The sequence below is a fragment of the Scyliorhinus canicula genome, chromosome 18 (genome assembly GCF_902713615.1).
Source record: "Scyliorhinus canicula chromosome 18, sScyCan1.1, whole genome shotgun sequence".
In the NCBI taxonomy this organism is placed as follows: Eukaryota; Metazoa; Chordata; class Chondrichthyes; order Carcharhiniformes; family Scyliorhinidae; genus Scyliorhinus; species Scyliorhinus canicula.
In genome coordinates this window covers 28,209,537-28,231,074 of record NC_052163.1, presented here as the reverse complement: position 1 = coordinate 28,231,074, position 21,538 = coordinate 28,209,537, and the positions used below count along the sequence as shown (strand labels likewise).

Below are 21,538 nucleotides of genomic sequence, written 5' to 3'. Positions count from 1 at the left end.
TCGCCCCATGTGCTATATCTAACCGCCTCTTGAATATATTCAAGGTCTCTAAGATGAGGAAGTTAGATCCACATCTTGTTTAGATCTCGGCAATGCATATTAGAGTGTGACTAGCTGTCTCATTCTAATATGCAGATTTTCAAGAAAGTGATCCCGCCCACAATGGGTGGGATTCACATCGCAACATCTCATGAGGTTGTGTTAGATCTCGTGTTATGCCACTATTTGGGCGAAACGCGACAGGTAGATCCCACCCTTGATCTTATCTCTTCATGTGCATTGCCAAAGGATATATATCTTTATCCATCTCTAAGATGCAGTTTACATTTGTACAAATTACTAAGCCCTGAACTCCCATTATTATTTTAACCAAACTTGGAGCTTAGCATTTCAGTCTCTTCGGACAGCTTTTGGCTGGATCCTTGGAACTGCTCATGCATATCATTGGTGGGCTCAGTGGAATAAATTAATCTCTTTATTACCTTCTTCAACCAAAGGATGATTCTCCTCAAAAGAGACATAAGAGCTAAGAAATAAGAGCAAGAGTAGGTCATTTAGCCCTTCAGGTCTGCTCCAACATTCAATGAGATCATGCCTGATCTTCTACTTCAACATAATTTTCCAGCACCTATACTAATTGATATTATTAATATGGGGAAACATATCACTCTCAATCTTGAACATACTCAATGACTGAGCCTCCACAGCCTCTGGGGCAGAGAATTCTAAAGATTCACCACCCTGCGAGTGAAGAAATTACTCCTCACCTCAGTCCTAAATGACCTGACCCTTATTCTGAGAATGTGGTCCTTGGTTCCAGATACCCCAATCAGGGGAAACATAACTCTTACATCTACCTTGTCAAGTTCTATAAGAATTAAGTATGTTTGAATGAGATCTGAACTCAGAGAATAGCAGCCAATCTGTTTAATTGTTCCTTTCAGAAATCCCTCCATCCCAGGAATTAATTTAGTGAAGCTTTGTTGCATTCCAGGATATTTTCCCTTCGGTAAGGAGACATTACTGCACACAACAGATGAGGTCTCACCAAGGCTCTATATAATTGCAGTGAGACATCTTTACTCCTATACTCAAATTCTCATGCAATAAAGACTAACATACCATTTGCCTTCCTAACTTCTTGTTGTACCTGCATGTTAGGTTTCCATGTCTCATGAACAAGGACATCCAAGTCTCTTTAAAGTTCAACACTCCCAATCTCCTTCCGGTTAAGAAATACTCTGCCTTTCTGTTGTTCCTACCAACATGGATAACCTCACTTTTCTCCACATTGCATTCCATATGCCACATGCTTGCCCAGTCACTTAACCACTCCAAATTCCTGTCTTTGCATCCTTCGCACAATTCACACTTCCATGTACTTTTATGACACCTGCAAACTTGGAAATATCAAGAAGTCAGGGGCATTGGTAGTAGAGTCAAAGAGTATAGTAAGTTGTAGGATCGTTTCTTCCAACAGATCATTTGCTTCTGCTGTGGTTTCATTCCCCTGAAGTGTCCTAAACGAGTCAACCAAGGCCCAGAAGCTCCTTTTTTGGCTTGTTCAGTGCCTCCAAATTCTGCCGCTTCTCGCCTATCTGTGAGAGAAAGTGACAGATCCACAATCTCCTCTTTTGGTCCAGTGGATAGTGTTTCTGCAATAAAGACCGGCTCACTGTGTAATGAGCGGATTTCCATTCATGCTTCAGTGGTTGGCTTTTCCAGTCCCTGGTACACCTACAGAAATTCATCCCTGAACCTTGCTTCGTTTCCTCTATTGTTACCTCATCAACCTTTGGTAAACATTCTTTTGTGGGATGTGGCATGGTAACATTTGCTATCCATCCCGAACTGCCCTTGAACAGAGTGGTTTGCTTGGCCATTTCAGAGTGCCGTTAAGAGTCAACCACATCACTATGGGTCTGGAGGCCAGCTGTCATGGCTGTACTTGAACTCTAGGCATTAGCCTGAGATTCTAGATTACTGATTTAGTGACATTACCACTACGCCCATTTGTCCCCCACCCCTCTAAAATCATGAGGTTGAATGCTGCATTTACAATTTCCTGGACTTCAAAATGGTTGGAAGCTTGTTCCAGCTTCCTTCCTCTAAATTGTGTGTTAGATCTGCAGGATTGTGTAAAATGTCCTGTCTTGCCATTCAGCTCCCCCTGCTGGGCAGTCTTTGTGGTGATGCTGCTTTTTGGTGCCACATTTGGAACATTTTAACATGGGCGGAAAGGTTCCCCCAGTGCGCCATTGGCAGTTTTAAAAAATCCTTTTCCATGGGCTTTTTGGTGGGTGGGGTTCTCGATTTTGAGTGTATATACTGGATTAACCCCTCCGAAGCCTCAACGTCTCCCTGAATTACATCCTAATTCTGCTGGCACAGGTCCGCCTGCCTTGCAAACTGTTTAGCTTCTGTAAGGTTAAATCCTCTTTGGATTACAAAAAATCCGACAGAGTGTCAACGAGCCATTTGACTATGGCCTGAATTTTCCAGCCTCCCTTCTGTGGGTTTCTCCGCACTGGGCCAAGCAAGCCATTGAAGTATCCATTCACATTGGCAGGACTGAAAAATTCCACCAATGTAAAGGGCTAGAAAAATCCAGCCTATGATGTGATCACGAATTAACTCCTGCTTTAGAGTCTGTAGCTGCATTAGCTGGTCAATCAATACAAGTCATTAATAAATGAAACATAGAAAATAGGTGCAGGAGTAGGCCATTTGGCCCTTCGAGCCTACACCACCATTCAATATGATCACGGCTGATCATGCAAATTCAGTATTTCACTCCCGTTTTTCTCCATACCCCTTGATCCCTTTAGCCGCAAGGGCCACGTTGAGCTCCCTCTTCAATATATCCAATGAACTGCCCCCAACAGCTTTCTGTGTTCTGTTTGTGTTCTTCTGAGAGAAGAAGTTATTTCTCATCTCAGTTCTGAATGGTTTACCCCTTATTCTCAGGCTGTGACCCCTAGTTCTGGATGGATTCACCCAGGCTTTGGCTCCTCTGGGTGAATTGGCCCATTCAATGACTAGATTCCTCTTAGAGCATAATTATTTACCAATGATGCTCATAACCGCCTCAAAGGATGCAGAGGTCTCCTTCCCTCTTTATCACATTAGACATCATCAGCTGTGGCCCCAATTGTGTACAAAACATACTGACTTGGTGCTTCTCTCCCTGTTCTTGTAAGCCTGAAGCAATGCATTACCTTTTAAATTTTCTCTTCCAGAGCTCTCATTGTTGTCCTTGCTGAGGACTCATAATGTATTGGAAAGACTGTGGAAGAGGTAGTGCTGTTCAATGGCTGTCAACATCATGCATGGTTTACTGCCTGCTACCAAGGTATGGTTCAGTTTTGTTCTGCTTTGTTGCATAGGCTACCAATCTTTAGCGTTGGTTTCTTCATGCTTTGATGAGGTTTTGCTTCTTCTATAAGTGACTTAAAGACTCAGTCTATAGTTGTCCTTGAAAAACTTTCTTCATGAAAAACTATTTAAAAAGACCTCATTGTAAGCACATGGTTTTCTGGACGCAGACTATTCTGCATCTTGTTCTCTTGGAGCTTTGTGGTCAGCTGACCCTCGATACCATGCCTACACCATCATTAAGTTATGAAGAGAGGTTGGATAAGTTTGGGGTTGTTTTCGTTGGAGCAGAGAAGACTGAGGGGTGAGCTAATCAAGGTGTACAAGATTATGAGGTGCATGGACAGGGTGGATAGGGAGCAACTGCTTCCCTTAGTTGAAGGGTCAGTCACAAGGGGACACAGGTTCAAGGGGCAGGCGGTTCAGGAGGGATGTGAGGAAACACCTTTTACCCAGAGAGTGGTGATGGTCTGGAATGCACTGCCTGGGAGGGTGGTAGAGATGGGCTGCCTCACATCCTTTAAAACGTATCTGAATGAGCACTTGGGCACGTCATAACATTCAAGGCTATGGGCCAAGTGGTGGCAAATGGAATTAGGTAGGTTGGTCACGTGTCAGTGCAGACTCGATGGGCCGAAGGGCCTCTTCTAGAACATAGAACATAGAACAGTACAGAACAGGCCCTTCGGCCCTCGATGTTGTGCCGAGCAATGATCACCCTACTTAAACCCACGTAACCCGTATCCCAACAATCCCCCCATTAACCTTACACTACGGGCAATTTAGCATGGCCAATCCACCTAACCCGCACATCTTTGGACTGTGGGAGGAAACCGGAGCACCCCGGAGGAAACCCACGCACACACAGGGAGGACGTGCAGACTCCACACAGACAGTGACCCAGCCGGGAATCGAACCTGGGACCCTGGAGCTGTGAAGCATTGATGCTAACCACCATGCTACTGTGAGGCCCCAACACTGTGCGATTCTATGATTAACATTGTTGACTCATTAACATAACTATTAACCCTTATTCTACACTGTAAGCACTTCTCACCCCCACCCCCGTCCCTCCACCCCCGTTGTTACTCCTTTGTCACCTTTCCTTTGGCTCTGTCTTCCTTTCCTCTTCATTCTCCTACTTCCCCATTTCTCACTGCAGAGACTCAAGCATATACTCTAGGCTGACACTTCACAGCAGCACTAAAGGATTGCATTACGAAAGTGCCGTCTTTCAAAAGGGATGTTTAACCAAGGCTCTTTCTGCATGGCTAGGTCTATCTACCAGATCCCATTGAACTACTTGAATTAGAACAGCAGAGTTTTCCCAGCACCAGAGCCCTCAGTTGTCCTTCAACAGACAGAATTAAAAATAAGGTATTTTCTCGTTGTTATTTCTGGTAGCTTGCATTGTGTAAATTGGCTGCTTTATTTCCCTCCTTACAAAGTGACTGTGAAACACTTCGGGACTTAAATGGAATTCTTTTAGATACTTTTCATCATTATTTTACTAAATTTTTACCCTATTTCTCTGCTGTTTTGTGAAGCCGTTTCAACCTAGTCAATAACTAGAAGTAATTCTTCACCATTTGGTCTGTGTGTGCATGCCAGCTTCTTGCTGTTCTGGGAGAGGCCAGATACTTCAGTGTCCCAACAAACAAAGAATATTTGTTTAAAACAAAATGTCTTTCTGATACTTTCCCCCAGCAATTTAGATTATTAAATACCAAGTGAATTTTATTACCAAATAATATCGAGACACAGTTCACTTTTATCTTAAAAGGTTCTGTAGTATAACACGCTCCATGTCCGCTGCAAATTTTCAATAATGTTGTATTGATTTCTCCAGTAAAATACAGATAACTTCCACTCTAAAGGATCACTCATGATAAAAACATATTTAATAATGGCAAAAAGATAGTATTACACCAATTTCAGAGATAATTCAAGTTTCTGATTTCACCTTGTAGCCAATTAATCCATTTAACAATCATAATCCACTTAACGATTATTTGACAGGAAATGTCTACAATGTTAAAGCTGCACAGGGAAAATTAACCCCTTGGGTGTCTTCTTGGTCTATGCAGCAAGACTGGTCATCTATCTGCTAACTGTCTTGACAGCATAACAATGATGAAGATCATTTCAAAATGTAATTGCACTTTGTAGAAATAAATATAGTTTTCTCTGTCCGTATGTCCTTTTGCATCTTGCTTCTCATTGGGCTTTGTAATGAGTGTACAAGGAAGGTGTTTTTTAATGGACACCTTCAAAGTACTGAACAAACAGACATAATTCACAGTAAAGTCTGTATGATTGCTAAAGGTGGACAATCAATTTTCCCAGACAAAGGCTCTTTACATCAAGTTCGCCCCACAATCTCTGATAAAATCTGTTTTTATTGTTCACTTGCTAATAGTGAGACACGCAAAAAATATATTTCACAAGACTCTTTTCCTATGGCTTTCATAAGTCGCCTCGAAAAGACAGAGAGGTCTACAGTAAATACTGTAGGTCAGTAATGTAAGAACTCAACAGCCCAGAGAGTTTATTCTATAGCTAGCTGACTCATGCAACCCAGATAAACCCCAGGAGTGATCGTTGCCTGTGCTGAGTTAACAGATGTCAAGGTGTTTCAGATTGCAATGAGGAAACTGGCAGTTCATAGATTATGAAAACAACAGCGTGTGGAATGCTATGCACCTATCCAAGAGAGTGAAAATCAGTAATTCCATGTTGTATCAGTAATAGCATTAGCAACTGTGACTTAGTTTCCAGCAGGAAAACAATGATCCGGTTGAATTTGCCGATGCTAATGAAGGGATTCCTGGGGTTTTGAATTTTGCTGCTGGTGGCTAGCCCATCATGTAGGGGCTGGTTTAGCACACTGGACTAAATCGCTGGCTTTTAAAGCAGACCAAGCAGGCCAGCAGCATGGTTCAATTCTTGTACCAGCCTCCCCGAACAGGCGCCGGAATGTGGTGACTAGGGGCTTTTCACAGTAACTTCATTGAAGCCTACTCGTGACAATAGTGATTTTCATTTCATTTCGTTTCATCATGTCTCCCCATTATTTTGTTGTCGAAAACCGAAAGTCGAAAGCCAGTTCTAGACTAAGTGGTAATAAAGTCCTGGAACCTAGTGTTCGGTTTTCTTAAGTGCCCTGAGCACGTGGTGACGCCGGTTGGTGATGTTGTAGTCTTACTCTGGTCGGCGTCCTTTGCGGGGCGATCTCAAACGTTCCATCAGCATGTGCTGTGGGTGCAGGGCTCGCTGTTTTGGTTTCTGGAGTAGTCTGCATGCCCACTAGTGTTGGGGCCTGTGTCAAAGGCCCGATGGCTGAATTGCTGTGTCATCTGTTGATGTTGGTTCTGATACCTGTAGAAGGTGCTGGCAGTTATCTACATAGTGGACATGGTAATTGGCTGCAGGACATGGCTGTGTACCACTGGCCATTGGCACATGTGGTCTGTCCTGACCATTTGACCACGTGTTAGAGGCCTGAGTCTGAGGGCCCCTGAATAGTAGTATGTTTTGCTTCTCAATCTGTGTTGTGTGACAGCATCATTCATGTTTTTTTCAGGTTTGGGCTGCACAGAGCCTTGGCAGCGGGAATAGTCTACAAACATGGTCAGGAGCTTACTCGGCTAATGCCCTCTCCAGAGCCATCGCACCCGCTACAGGCTAGGCGGATCATGAACAGGGCATAAACATTATGACAATAGAGATGCTGCCCTCTCATCGAATCCAGGAACCTAAAGATGCCTTACAGGCGGACACCACATTCAGACAATTGCATGATGTCATCATGCAGGGCAGGCCAGAGTCCTCAGGGGAGCCTCCCCACGAGCTCAGCATTGGCTTTGCCATCATAGAGGTGGACTAATGCTGTGGGGCCAGTAATTCATCATCCCTACTGCTCCACCTGGCCTGTAGTGACGGACTCTGCCAGAACTGCATTTTGAATTGAGAAACCATAGCATTTGGCATGTTTGTTATCACTTGTTTGTCTGTCTATATAGGGTGATGAGTTAGGAGCAGAACCTTGTTCAAGTGCACGTTCCAACCGTCCCATCTTTCTTTACTGCGGCCACTGTTGCTGAAACCCATATTGTGGCCTCGTCTCTAGGAGTTATGACACAGAGTGCTGCCATCTGATGCAGCTCATTGGCTACTTTCCGCTTTGTGGCTACTGGTAGTCTTCAGACTCAGAATCATCGAGCCTCATGTGGGACACAATTAGTAGCTTACCGATGATGCCACATTGAAGAGGTCTTTGTAAGCTGTCACCTCTGAGGCCTGGTGTTATAGAGCACCCACTTCTGGACCAAGCTGTATGAGTCCCAATGTAATGCTCTCCCAAAGACCTAGTAGTGATCTTGAATTCCGGACAATAATATGAAACTTGAAATTGCCTTATGTGGAGTGGAGAGTAGCTACACGTATGGTGCAGATTGTTTGTTCGCCATAAGCCAAGAGGTCCAATTCATTCAGTTTACTGATGCTGGGTCGACCCGTTGCCTGTTACTGATGGCAGGGGAGGGCTGCCATGGTCTGCAGTACTTAGTGAATTGATTCCATTTCCCACATTTGTTGCATTTTTTATCATATGCAACATGTCCTGTTCAGAGGGTGCTGGCCACTGCAGTTGGAGCACGGTGCCCCCCTGTACTCCGAATACTTCTATTTCCCGCTTCAAGCCCCAGCTTCAATTTTCTGAATGTACGTTTAACATACATGTACTAATGGTTGTTTAGTTAGATTCTTAGCACTGCCTGAAAGCCAATATGTATTTAATGAAGTTGTTTTAGAGACAAATATTAGCCAGTGCACCAGAACTACCTGCTCTTCTTTGAATAGTGACATTGAACCCTTACATTTGTGCTAAAGTCTGAGGCAACCAAAGCAGTTTGTAGAATGACAGCAAATGTTTGAAGCCTGATAAGATAAGCAAGCATCCAATTATTCGCTGCATTACTCTCCTGCTAGATGAGATGATTATTTAATTGCTTATCATTAATATACAGTGTAATCTCAACTTGTGTACTGGTTTTAGTCCACAGTTGGTGCTGTTTTGTTTCACATCCCAAGAAACCAGCAACCACGTGCTAGCTAAAACTGATTTTCATGAGTATGCCACTTGGGGAAGGAAGCTTGCATGTATGTTGATTTCCTGGAAGCCAAACCAAAACAACATCAAGATTAAATACAATATGGTGCTATTTTAGTTTGGGTTCCAACTACACTCACATTTACAAGATGTGTGCGCTTTTAAATTATTAAATTATACAATTTAAAAGTTTATGTTTGCAAGTCTTGTTTGCTCGATTCCTGTCCAGCAAAGCCTTTTTTTTTTCTTTGCTGAAAGTCCTAACTTGAGTACAGTCCTACAAATGCTGACAGCTGTTCAATGACTCACAAGAGTGTCGCTTTCATGTGTCATCCTGGGAAAGCATTGGCAGGCTGTTCAACTGGGAGTGTCATTTTAAAAATTCTTTCGTGGGATGTAGGCATCACTGGAAAAGCCAGCATTTGTTGCCCATCCCCAATTGGTCTTGAATTGAGTGGCCAGTTGGTTATTTCAGAGGACAGTTAAGAGTCAACCTGCTATGTTTTGGGGGGGAGAGGGCTACTTTTACCATATAGACAAAGGATAACCAGGTTACCACACCGTAGGTGACCTAACCAGTTGTCAGACTTTATTGCAGAGGCGTTGTTTGTATGCAGTCTAATATGGAAGAGAGGGAAAATCTCCCAAGTGCCTCTGATGGTGTCACCATGTAATCATGTGACATTCTATACAGAGGGCATTGGTTACAACACAAAACACAACCACATTATCAGAGTCACATGTAGGTCAGACTAGCTAAGGACAGTAAATTTCTTTCCCTCGAGGACATGAGTGAACCAGATGGGTTTTTATGACAATCATTACATAAGAACATAAGAACTAGGAGCAGGAATAGGCCATCTGGCCCCTCGAGCCTGCTCCGCCATTCAATGAGACCATGGCTGATCTTTATTGGACTCAGCTCCACTTTCCGGCCTGAACTCCGACTAACTTTCAATTCAAGATTTTATTAACTGTATTTTGTGGTGGGATCCGAACCCATAACTCCAGAAGCACTGGTCTTGGCCTCTGGATTGTTAGACCAGTAATATTACCACTACGCCATCATCTCCCCCTACAAAGGGCATCATCACACCCCGAATTTGGCATTAAGGATCATTGGCAAGCAATTACGTCAGGAACCCCAGCGAATATTTGCTTTCACTGAATTAGCAGAGATCAGTTAACTTAATGCTGCCAGGGATTCAATCTCGGGCCTTCCAGTTCAGTAACATTCTACTCAACACAGAGAGCAATCACAGTTTTCACACATTTCTCAATAAGTGAGTATATCACTGAATGATACTGAGGAAATTCATACACATGACTTTGACAAAGAGAGCTTAATTCAGTGAGAATAATTCAAATGGCTATGGCTCATGGGAATATTGTTTCAAGGAACATTTATGTTGGTACTAACCAATACTAAAATTCTCAAATTTCCTAAGATGCGATATAAATGGGCTAATTGCTTAATTGTTGTTCCACCTTACTGCTCTAATGAATTTGTTTTAATTGTTTAAAGGCAGCTATATCCATTTTGTGTCAAGGTGTTTTTCGAACCTAAATGTTGGTTGGTCCGGTGGACATTTACTATTTGTGCTCTAATGAGGTTTGTATAGCTCAGTTTTTTTAGGGACTGTAAGAGAAAAGCAACATGCTGTAGCCGAGATGAAATCGGAACTAAAAACAAAGTTTGAAAATACTCAACAGGTTAGGCAGCATCTGTGGAGAGAGTCGTAGAGTGAATGGTCAGATTTCTGCGGCTGTTCGCTGGGGCTGGGACTCGCTGGGCCCGTCCGCAGCACAATCCTGCCCACGGGTTTACCAGCGGTGTGGGGGTGGCTTCAATGGAAATTCCCATTGACAGCGTCGGAACTGAGAATCCCGCCACCAACAAACGGTGCGCCACCTCCCGCTGCTGAAAAACATATGACAGGGGGGCTGGAGAATCCCACCCAATGTTTCAGGTCAACGGCATTTTATTAGAACTCTGAGCTCCTCACAATTGAGTTCTGGGGCGTAATTCAATGGAAAGATTTCCAAGTGTCATATAGGCATGTTGGGCAGGGTTTTCCTCGACGGCTGCGTTGGCGAGATCGCGACCTAAATTCAATGGCATTCAGTACCAAAAATGATCCCCCAGGAGATTCCCGCATTTACTGGCTGTCTCGCCATCCGATTCGCTGGATTTGCACCTCAAAGGCATGCCGCTGACAAGAGGGAGCTGTTTTTAAGCCCTCCCTCACCACTCACTCCCAGTCAACACTCATGCATGGCAGCGCGTAGACCTGCTCCTCGCTTTGGCAACGCTGACCTGGCCTTGCTTCTCAACGCTGTGAATGAGAGGTAGGACATCCTGTTCTCCCGAGGGAGTCGGAGGACCAACACAGGGTGGCAGTTGTTGTCAGTGCAGGCAGCATGACCAGGCCGACCAACGTCAAATGTCGGAAGAAGACAAATGACCTCCAACCTGCTCCCCTGGCAGTCCCCCTGCCAGCTGGCAGTGCTGCATGGGCACCTTAGCAGTGCCAGGCTGGCACCCAGGTGGCACTGGCAGGATGCCAGGTTGGCACTACCAAGATGACAGGTTGGCACTGCCAAGATGCCCATGTGGCACTGCCAATATGGCAGGTTGGCACTGCCAGGGTGGTAGGTTGGCACTGCCAAGGTGCCAAGCTGGCATCTTTTGTGCTTGCACGATCGGGATGGTATTGCCCCGTGTGGTTGTTCGGGGGTGCTCGTTTTTCAACCTGAAGCTTGGCATAGTTTGAACAATCTGGCTTCTCCATCAATTAACCAGCACCCATAGAACCTTTGGCTTGCTGCTGCATTAACATTCAAACTATCCGAAGTTAAACAATTTCCCCCCCTCAAATGGCAATCCTATCCAATGTTTGTATTTCCTCAATTACTTTGTGGCTCTCACCTGCCTGTTGTGTCCGACTCCTGATCGGTGTACTTCGAGGACCATCACCAGCAGCATTAAATGCACTCACACTGATCAAGTAGGTAGTGTATCCTGTTAAATTCTTCAGTTTCACATTGGTTTCAGGGAGGAAGAGAGTCTTCAATTTTTCTGTCTCATTCTGCCGCTGGAATTCCCAGTAGTAAATCTAAACGAAAAGTCATATTGTTGAACTAATAAAGAATTTAGTATGACAAAATATTGCAAAGGCTCTATCTCCGACAACGTCACCCAACTGGAATAATAATAATCGCTTATTGTCACAAGTAGGCTTCAATGAAGTTACTGTGAAAAGCCCCAGTCGCCACATTCCGGCGCCTGTTCGGGGAGGCCGGTACGGGAATTGAACCCGCGCTCATGGCCTTGTTCTGCATTACAAGCCAGCTGTTTAGCTCACTGTGCTAAACCAGCCCCAATACCTGTGAAAGCATATATTTTAATATACATACTAAAAAGAACTTCACAAAGGTTAGGTGGGTTACTGGGTTACGGAGATGGGGTGGAGGTGTGGCCTTAAGTGGGGTGCTCTTTCTGAGGGCTGGTGCAGACTCGATGGGCCGAATAGCCTCCTTCTGTGCTGTAAATTCTATGATTCTATGAAGTTGGCTCGCCTCGTAACCCAGTCCCATTTTCTTGACATTTCATATAGTAAACATGTACAATTAAAATCCAGATTCACTCCTCACCAACTGTCATTTTGCGAGCAAAAAATTATTTGTTCCAAACCGTAATCCAGAAAATACTACATTATTGTGACCGAAACGATAAATGAAGCTTTATTGTATTGATCAGAAATGGCATCATTCACATTGTTCCTCACTGCAAAGCTCCATTGCCACACTGACACTGTCGATCTCTACAATGAAGCATATGAACAGTGAATATTAGAAATAGTCTAAGTGGATGTAACTAATTGAATATTAAAAAGTCCTCTTGCTGTTTTTACTTGGGACGAGTGCCACTGACCCCTGATGTGTAACTCTGGCGGATAGGATGGCAACGATAAATTAGTCTCAGGCGAGGGATCAGGAAGTCCCAATGTTTCACACAGCAACATTAACTTGACAAATTTGTTAGAGCCAGTATCTGGGAAGACCCATGTTTGAGTAAGGCTCACCACTTACCATGTCAATTAACAATAGGATACTAAACTACTGAGCCAAATTTGCAGAGTACATGGCTGAGGATGTAACAAACAGATTTAGTGTCCAGTTTTAATCAAAGTCTCAAATCACATTCAATCCAATAGATGGTGTAAAAGAGGGCCATGAGGATGATCTCCAGTGTTAATTGTCTTATGAAGAAAGAATCTTTTGTCTTGAAAAGAAGTGACCAAGAAGAGACCTAACAGCAGCCGAATAGATAGCAAGTCATGCGGAAAAATACATTACAGAACACAACTTGATAGCCTTGCCACTTTAATCTAACATGACAACAGGACAAAGCAGCACCCCTGGAAACTGATGAAAGGGATTCTTTCAATAATTGACATTCCTTTTAACATAAAGGGTAATATAAAATAGATTTCTGGTCAATATAGTTAGGACAAGCATGGAAATATTTAGGAATAATTAATTCCTGTGAAGGTAGAAACTCCCGTGCTTTTCCAGTTAGTTGCCGATGGGCCAAATAGTGTTCCTTGTTTACAGCTATTTTTTGATCTTGTGAACCACGATAAAAAGGTAACATGCAGACATTATGCCCTATTTATCGGAGGTGTTAGATAAAATTACCTCACATTATCAACAGGTGTTTTGAATGAGGGAATTTTAAATATAACACTTAAAGAAATTGTTCGTTAGCTAGTACTAGGAGTATTGGATTAAAGCTGGCGCATCCTAGCTTCAAATGATCACATGATGCAATTTGGGAATGAACTCTCACAATTTATAATGTAATTATAATTTGGACAATGGTCAAAACTCAACAGAGATAGAATTGTTTTTTGCTAAGCTCACCACAAGGACATATAAAATTGATTTGCTGGGACTAAATGTGAACATATTTGTTCTCAAACTGAAAGGAAATATCAAATGCGTGCACGAGAATTTCAGCAGCAGATAGGTGAGACGGGAAGAAGTGGACGATTACATATATTATAGCCATTATATGGTGCTTTCAATTTTTATATTCTGCATCCATGGTATTCACGTACTTTTGTTATGCTTCAGGTATTAACAGTAATGTTTTCACTCCCCCTGTCTGGACTGCTCTCTAGCTTCCAGACAGAGGGCTCTTTTCCGGGGGTTCTATGGAGGGGACTCCTTATTTAGGGGATCTTGGGGGGCGGGGGGGGGGGGGGGGGGGGGGGGGGGGGGGGCTTTATTTACGGGCCTCTGGGGAACTCTTTCTTTGGGAGGTCTCTGAGAGGGTCCCTTTTTTAAGGGGTTTATTTATTTAGGGGGCCTCTGAGGGGCAGGGCGGGTCACTGCTGCACTTGGGGGAAGTGGAGGAACCCAGGAGATCCAGGGGTGGGGGCTAAATTGTGATGCGGGAGGGGGATGAATTATGGTACGTGTTGGGGGGGGCGGGGAGTGGTCAGCCATGGATCTCCCTATCGGGCCGCCCGCTCAAAATGGCGGCCGGATAGCGGGAATCCCTCACAATCTTCGTCATGCATAAATGGGCAGCACGGTAGCATTGTGGATAGCACAATCGCTTCACAGCTCCAGGGTCCCAGGTTCGATTCCGGCTGGGTCACTGTCTGTGCGGAGTCTGCACATCCTCCCCGTGTGTGCGTGGGTTTCCTCCGGGTACTCCGGTTTCCTCCCACAGTCCAAAGATGTGCAGGTTAGGTGGATTGACCATGATAAATTGCCCTTAGTGTCCAAAATTGCCCTTAGTGTTGGGTGGGGTTACTGGGTTATAGGGATAGGGTGGAGGTGTTGACCTTGGGTAGGGTGCTCTTTCCAAGAGCCAGTGCAGACTCGATGGGCCGAATGGCCTCCTTCTGCAGTGTAAATTCTATGAATGATAGTGAATCGCTTCCTGATTTGGGAGTGCAAATCAGTTGCAATTCACCTCTGGCGTGAGAACATAGCTTCCCAAACAGTAAATCGCCCAGTTTCAACTTACTGGGCTGGATTCTCCGCCGTAGGGATGCTCCATTTTGCCGGTAGCCCAGTGGTTTCCCGACGGTGTGGGGCTGCTCCACAATGGGAAACCCCATTGCCCAGCCAGCGAAATGGAGCATCCCATCGGAGTGCTGAACCGGAAACCTGATGCAGCGGGACGGAGAATCCAGCCCATTTACTCTTTCAGAACCCTTCACATCTCTGAGCACTTTGACTGAACTTTTTCATAACTTTCTCCACTCTCAGCAGAACAATCCCATGGAGGTTGATTTTCAGCCCGCATTAGCCATCAGCAAGAACAGCGACACTGGCGCAAAATACAAGGAGAATTGGGAAATGCGATTTTCGCTTAGCGATCACGTTTCTGGATTTTCCAGGTTCCTCGATGACGTAATGAGAATCCCGCTGCAGAAGATCAGGAACCTCATTTAAATACATCAACGTATCATTAGCGAGCCCTCGTGCTGGTATTTTCCCCCTCACTGAATATTCATTGGTCATCGGGGTGACGTCAAGCCAGCACGACTTACAATTGCTGAATAAAAGTGCAAGTCTGACGACCTCACCTCCGAAGGGGATATCGGAGGTGAATGCTCAGGTCGCCATCATCCGCCAGGGTGTCAAATGCAGAGGGGGCGCCAGAGAGGATGCGGGCGACCCAGATAGGTTCAACGCGGGGTTGGTGGGTGGGGGGGTTGTGGGGGTGCATGTTCAGTCTTGGCCTCTTGTGGGGTCGCTTGCAGGTCTTAGCAGCCGTCATGGCCGTGAACCTCCAGGTTGAAAGGCGTCTGGCGGCTGGTTTGCAGGCATCACATTCCAGTGTCCTCCTTGCTGCGCCTCTGGCAATATCACACCTAAGGTATTGCCCTTTCAGAGTGACAGCTGGAAAGTGGGAGGTGGTAGCAGCACCTCACATTGGGATGGTTAGTTTGCAATCAAGTCATTTCTGGACTTGACCTTGGCTGCAGTTGTTCTTCGATGTTTCTGGAAGGTCAGTGTCCTATCTAAGGTCACTGCGAGGTATGTTGGAGTTGGGTGGTGTTTTAACTTGTAGCCATTCATTTGGATGTTGAGCTCTTTATTGGCTTTTGCATTGCAAAGATGGAATAAGCTGGATACTGTTGCTGTAGGGTTTGGCTCTAGTCACCAAGTGTTGCAGTATTGTTCAAGTTTTGACACGTTTTCGTTTCGGGTCGGGACCATGATGTCAAAGTTCGGGGCTTGAGTTGCGAGGCAGATGTTGTCGGCATATATGAATTACCTTACATCTATATCCCTTGGTCATTGACTCCTCCGCTAAGGAGAACATTTCCTTCCCAGCCATCCTATCTATGCCCCTCAATGTTATACACCTTAATTCTCTTAACATGCTCCGGTGAACACAAGCTCAGCCTCTCTTGATAGCTGAAATGCTCCAGCCCAGGCAATATCCTGCTGAATCTCCGCTTCACCTTCTTTGGTGCAATCACTTCCTTCCAATATTGTGACGACCAGAATTGCACGCAGTACTCCAGCTGTGGCCTCACCAGCGTTTTATACAGCTCCATCATAACCTCTCTGCTCTTATATTCTATGCCTCAGCTAATAAAGCATCCTATATGCTTTCTTAACCACCTTATTTACCTGTCCTGCTGTCTTTAGGGATTTATTAACATGCACATCAAAGTCCCTCTGATCCTCTGTAAGTTCCAAGGGTCCTATCGTTTATTGCTTATTCTCTTTCATGTTTTGATCGGAAAGAATCATGGAGCCAGTTGAGCTGGCAATTCTTTTGATTGCTATCGAGCAGCAGCAGCAATGACATTGACGTGCCGCTGGGAGAGACACGCGCTGCCATTCTCACACTGCTCAGGGATAAAGCATCGAGTTTGGGTGGGGGTTTGCAGAGCATGGGCTCCATAACATGACATCATGGAGGATCTGTATGGGTGAACAAAGTGATTTTAATACAAATGCGCTACTACAATAGTGATTTATCTCTCCTGGAGCCTCGGCTCAACCATGCCACCAGGTGCCTATTGTTTCTTACTCTTCTGCACCCTCCCGCTACATCTAGGAAGTCTGCTGGCTTTATTTTTATTCGCTCATGCAATGTGGGTGTCACTGGCTGGGCCAGCATTTATTACCCATCTCTAATTTCCCTTCAACTAAGTGGCTTGCTAGGCCATTTCCGAGGGTATTTGTAAAAGTCAATCGCATCTCTAAAGGTACATCAGCGAACCAAATGGGGTTTTACAAGAATTGGCAATGATTATCATTAGACTCTTTTTAATTCCAGATCTTTATTGATTTGAAATTTCAACATCTGCCAGGGTGGGACTTAAACCCGCGTCACCAGAACATTATCCTGGGTCTCTGGATTACTAGTCCAACGATAATACCATTCTCCAGCCATTGGGATTCTTTGATCCCGCCGTTAGCGCAGTCCCGCCCATGGGTTTCCCGGCATCATGGAATGGCATCAATGGGAAATCCCATTAACAAGCGTTGGGAGTAGAGAATTCCCCTGTCAGTGAATGGCGAGAAACACGACGCTAGGGGACTGGAGAATCTGGCCCAATATTTGTTTGTTCAATATATTTAATATTCTTAAATGAACAATGGCATGACAGATTCATTTGTATTTATTAAAATAAACATCCTTTTTCCTTTCAATATACTTGAGTTATATACTGAATATGGTAATCCACCATCATGAATTTGTGTGTATTGGGGAAAGGGGAAGAGAAGGACCATCATCAGTAATTCTGTACTTCCCACATATATATGACAAATCCAGTTTCACAAGTCTGAATGTCATGTGCACCATCTATAATTTAACACAATGCTGCAAATATGTTGTAACAGACCAGAGGAAAAGACACCAATGCCTAACTGGCATGAACTAATCATTCTGACATAATTCAATCAGTCCTGGTCATGAGCCTTCTATAGTTGTAAAAGAATCAGTGTCTTCAAACCATCGCATGGGTTATTTTTGGTATCCTTCATTGATTCCACAATATCACCATCTGTGTATTTCGCCTCCAGTGATTATGAAGGACAGAATTTTAAAAAATGATGACATGATTCTATTTCTGAAAAAGTGATTTTTTAAAAAATGTTCATTAAATACATATATTTTTAAGGTGTCAGACTCGGCTACAGATAACTTAGTAAATTTACCCAGTTAGCAGCTGAGAATAAAGACCTACAAGGTCCCAGTTAGGAGTGTCAGTAACAACTTATGTTTATTTAGTGACTTTAATGTAATAAAACACCCCAGGGTGCATCACAGGAGCAATGTGGCCTGTACCTTCAAGGCTCCCTGGCATTGGATTTGGGGGATGCCCCAAAGATATGCTGGGGAATCTTCTGGGAAGCTCCCAGGATTAGGTCGCAATTGTCCAGAAGGGCTAACCTCCCCTGGATATGGAGCGGTAGTGGGTGGTAGATGATATTTTGGAGGTGGACCACAGTAACTCATGTGACCCTACCCCGGAACTTCTGCGAGCAGGAAGAAGACAGAGACACAGCTTGATTTGTTGCAGCATTTGAGGGGAGTATGGGGAGAAGGCCACTCATCTGCTAGCTCATCAGCCGAGGCGGCAGGCAGCCTCCCGGGAGATTGTTCAGGTTAGTGGCTCGAGTGATAGCTTGGTTTCCACCCCAGATTAAGTTAACACTTTGTTTGAGGCTTTTTAAAGAATATTCATGGGCCGGAGTCCTCGGTTGTAGTGGGTGGGGGGGGGGGGGGGGGGGGGGGGGGGGGGGGGAGAATGCCAACATTTATTATATGGGCTAGAGTTTCCAGGATTGGGGGATGTTGAATGTTGTTCTCTCACCATCCGAGAGGCCCGAACCGCAGGTGATTGCGTCTTTAAGTGCTGAGAAGGCATTTGACAGGGTGGAGTGGAGGTACCTTTTCAAAGTTGTGGAGAAGTTTGGTCCAGTGCCAAAATTGATTTTATGAGTACAGTTGTTGTATAGGGTCCCCTTGGCCAAGGTTTGTACCAATCCCTTGAGTCTAAGGTACTTCCATTTGAATAGGAAGACTAGACAGCGTGTCCGATGTTCCCCTTGCTATTTGCATTAACGATTGAGCTCTGAGTCATTGCTTTGAGGCTTCGGTGGAGGGGGATAAACAGGGAGGGGTGGGACAAGGGTGTCCCTACTTGCTGACAATCTGTTGGTTTATGTTACAGACTCAGTCTGCACTGTAGGTGATATAATAGAGCTACTGAGGAGCTGTGGTTCATTTTCGGGTTACAAGTTCAATCTGGAAAAGAGCGAATGGTTTTCAGTTAACCCCCCAGGGAGGGGAGCCAACTTGGGAGTGTTACCTTTTTGCTTGGCCAGCTCTAGCTTCGGGTATCTGGTATCCGGGTGGCCCATGATTGGGCCTGGCTTCATAAATTGAACTTTGCAAGTCTGGTGGACAATGTTAAGTCCAATCTACAAAAATAGGACAACTTTCCCCTGTCTCTGGCGAGCAGAGTCCAGTCTATTAAAATGAATATTATTCCAAGGTTTTTGTTTCAATGGCTTCCTGTCTTCCTCCTAAATCTTTTTTTGTGAGTGTTAATAGGTTGTTCTTATCCTTTATATGGGCAGGCAAGACCCTGAGGACCTGTAGGGTAATCCTGCAAAGGGAGAGGCAGTCGGGGGGCCTAGAAATGCTGAATTTGCTTTATTATTATTGGGCAGCCAATGCTGACAAGGTGGTGGGGTGATGCAATGACCCAAGTTCCGTATGGGGACAAACAGAGGCGAGGTCGTGTAGGGGGTCTAGTCTGGATGCACTAGTGATGGCCTCGCTTCCATGTTCTCCGGCAAGGCACTCCACAAACCCGGTGGTCTCTTCCACTTTAAAGAGATGGAGACAATTCAGGCAGCATTTTAAGCTTGGATCTATATTGAGGATGAACCCTATCAGTCCTAAATACTTACTTGAGCCGTCAAGATTGGACAGCGCGTTCGGGATGTGGGAAGGCAAAGGGGCTTGAGAGATTCGGGGATTTGTTTGTGGAGGGATGGTTTGCCAGTTTGGAAGAATTGACGGCGAAGTTTGGGCTTATGGGGTCAAACTCGTCAGTTGCTGGGGGATGGGGTTTGTTTATTTTGTTTTTTTTCCCCCGGTTTTCTTTCTTCTCTTGGTGAGTGGGGTGGGTATGGTTGAATAGGGGGACCAGACAGGGTGTCCGATGTTCCCCTTCCTATTTGCGTTTGCAATTGAGCTCTTAGCCATAACTTTGAGGGCTTCCCCCTTTAAGACACTCCTTAAAACACTTTGACTTCTTAAGCTCTTTGACCAAGCATTTGATCATCTGAAATAATATCTCCTTATGTGGCTTGGTGTCAGACATTGGGCGATAACTTCCAACCAGTGGTGTAAAGTGATGTTGGCTGAAGCTGCTTGGGACGTGTAGAGGAAGAGACCCCGAAGGGTTCGTGCAGTTTTGGCGAGCTCAGGGAGGCCATGCCCACGTTGTTACGGCGCCAGCTGCAGTAAAAAGGGTACGTTTAAAGGGCCCAGAGAAATTGACAGGCCAGGGTGAAGGTAAGTGTTCAGGTAAGTGGATGGGACCTGGATGGGATTTGGCTGGTTGTGAGGTCAGGTCAGAGGGGTGTTGGGTTCGGGCCAGGTCTTGGGCTAGGCAGGTCCATCCCAAGGGGGAAAGCAAGTTGGGGAGGTGGAGAGGTGTTGGGAGGGTGGATGCAATTGATGCCATAGCCACCATTATTAAAATTGGGGATGCAAAAATTAGAATTGGAGGAGTGCAGATATCTCAGAGGGCGGTGGAGCTGTAGGAGCTAAAAGGGGTAGTGGGTGGCAAGGCCATGGAGGGATGTGTAGACAAGGATGAAATTTTAAAATCAACATGTTACTTGGCCAGGAACCTATGTAAGTCAGTGGGCATTGGATAATAGGATAGCAGCAAATGAGCTGGGAAAGTTGTCAATGTTAAATAGTGATAGAATCCCTCCAGTGGAGAAGGAGGCCATTCAGCCCATCAAAGCTGCACTGACCTTTCAAATGAGCACTCTGTCCAAGTGCCCATCTTGCTCTATCCCCGTAATCCCATAACCTAACATCCGTATCCCTGGCCATTAAGGGGCAATTTAGCATAACCAATTCACCGAACGCGCACATCTTTGGACTATGGGAGGAAACCGGGGCACCCGGAGAAAACCCACGCAGGTGAACGTACAAACTCCACACAGACAGTGACCCAAGGCCGGAATTGAACCTGGGTCCCTGGCACTGTGAGGCTGAAATGCTAACCACTGTACCACCCTCAGAGGTTACAAAGGTGAAATAGGCAATCTTAGTAATGGCACAATTATAAGGTCCGAAGCTCATCTCTGGGTCGAATCTGACACCAAGGTTGAGAACAGACTGCTTTATCTCAAATTGTTGCCAAGGAGATGGACGGAGTTGGTGGTCAAGGAATGGAGTTTGGGCAATTGCTTCAATCTTACCAATATTCAACTGGAATAAAATAGTGCTCATCCACATCCAGTCTGATAATTTAGCAACATTGCAGGAATTGAGAGGAATTGATGGTGACGTCGGGCTGGGTATTGTCAGCATACATATGAAAACAAAGCCGTGCTTTTGGCGATGACTCTGACAGGCAGTGTGTAAATACTGAACCTGTGCTGAATTAGTTTTAATCTCAGTGAAGCTAATGACAGAGGCATTGTAATTGTCCTCAATGTTTTTAGGTTAATGAAGGAAACAAAACCTACAGTAGCCACCGTGTGAAAATAGGACAGGATTATGGTCAGTTGTGATAACTGTATGGCAGAACTCCCTTCTTAACGGCACCTAAACCATCTGGACCGCAACAGTTCAACAAGGCGGCTTACCACCACCTTCTCAAGGGCAATTAGGAGCAGGCAACAAATGCCAGTGATGCCCATGAAACCCGGAAACAAATACAAATAAGTTAACCAAAGAGACTTGACACGATTGAGAATTCACATCCAGATGAATTGTATGATACACTGCTCAGTTTGCACAGCCTG

At 44.9% G+C, this 21,538-nt stretch overlaps 1 protein-coding gene across 7 annotated transcripts in view; it reads right to left on the bottom strand.

The window, feature by feature from the left end:
- The window catches only part of sdk2b (sidekick cell adhesion molecule 2b), a 1,143,109-nt gene that overhangs the window by 168,454 nt on the left and 953,117 nt on the right, over positions 1-21,538 (bottom strand). For all 7 annotated transcript variants that reach the window (XR_005458034.1, XM_038777821.1, XM_038777823.1 and 4 more), the window contains one exon: positions 11,415-11,601. Coding sequence is in view for 6 of the 7 variants with exons in the window: in XM_038777821.1 (XP_038633749.1) it covers positions 11,415-11,601 (187 nt within the window). In the remaining variant the exon portion in view is untranslated. The remainder of the gene's footprint in view (positions 1-11,414; positions 11,602-21,538) is intronic.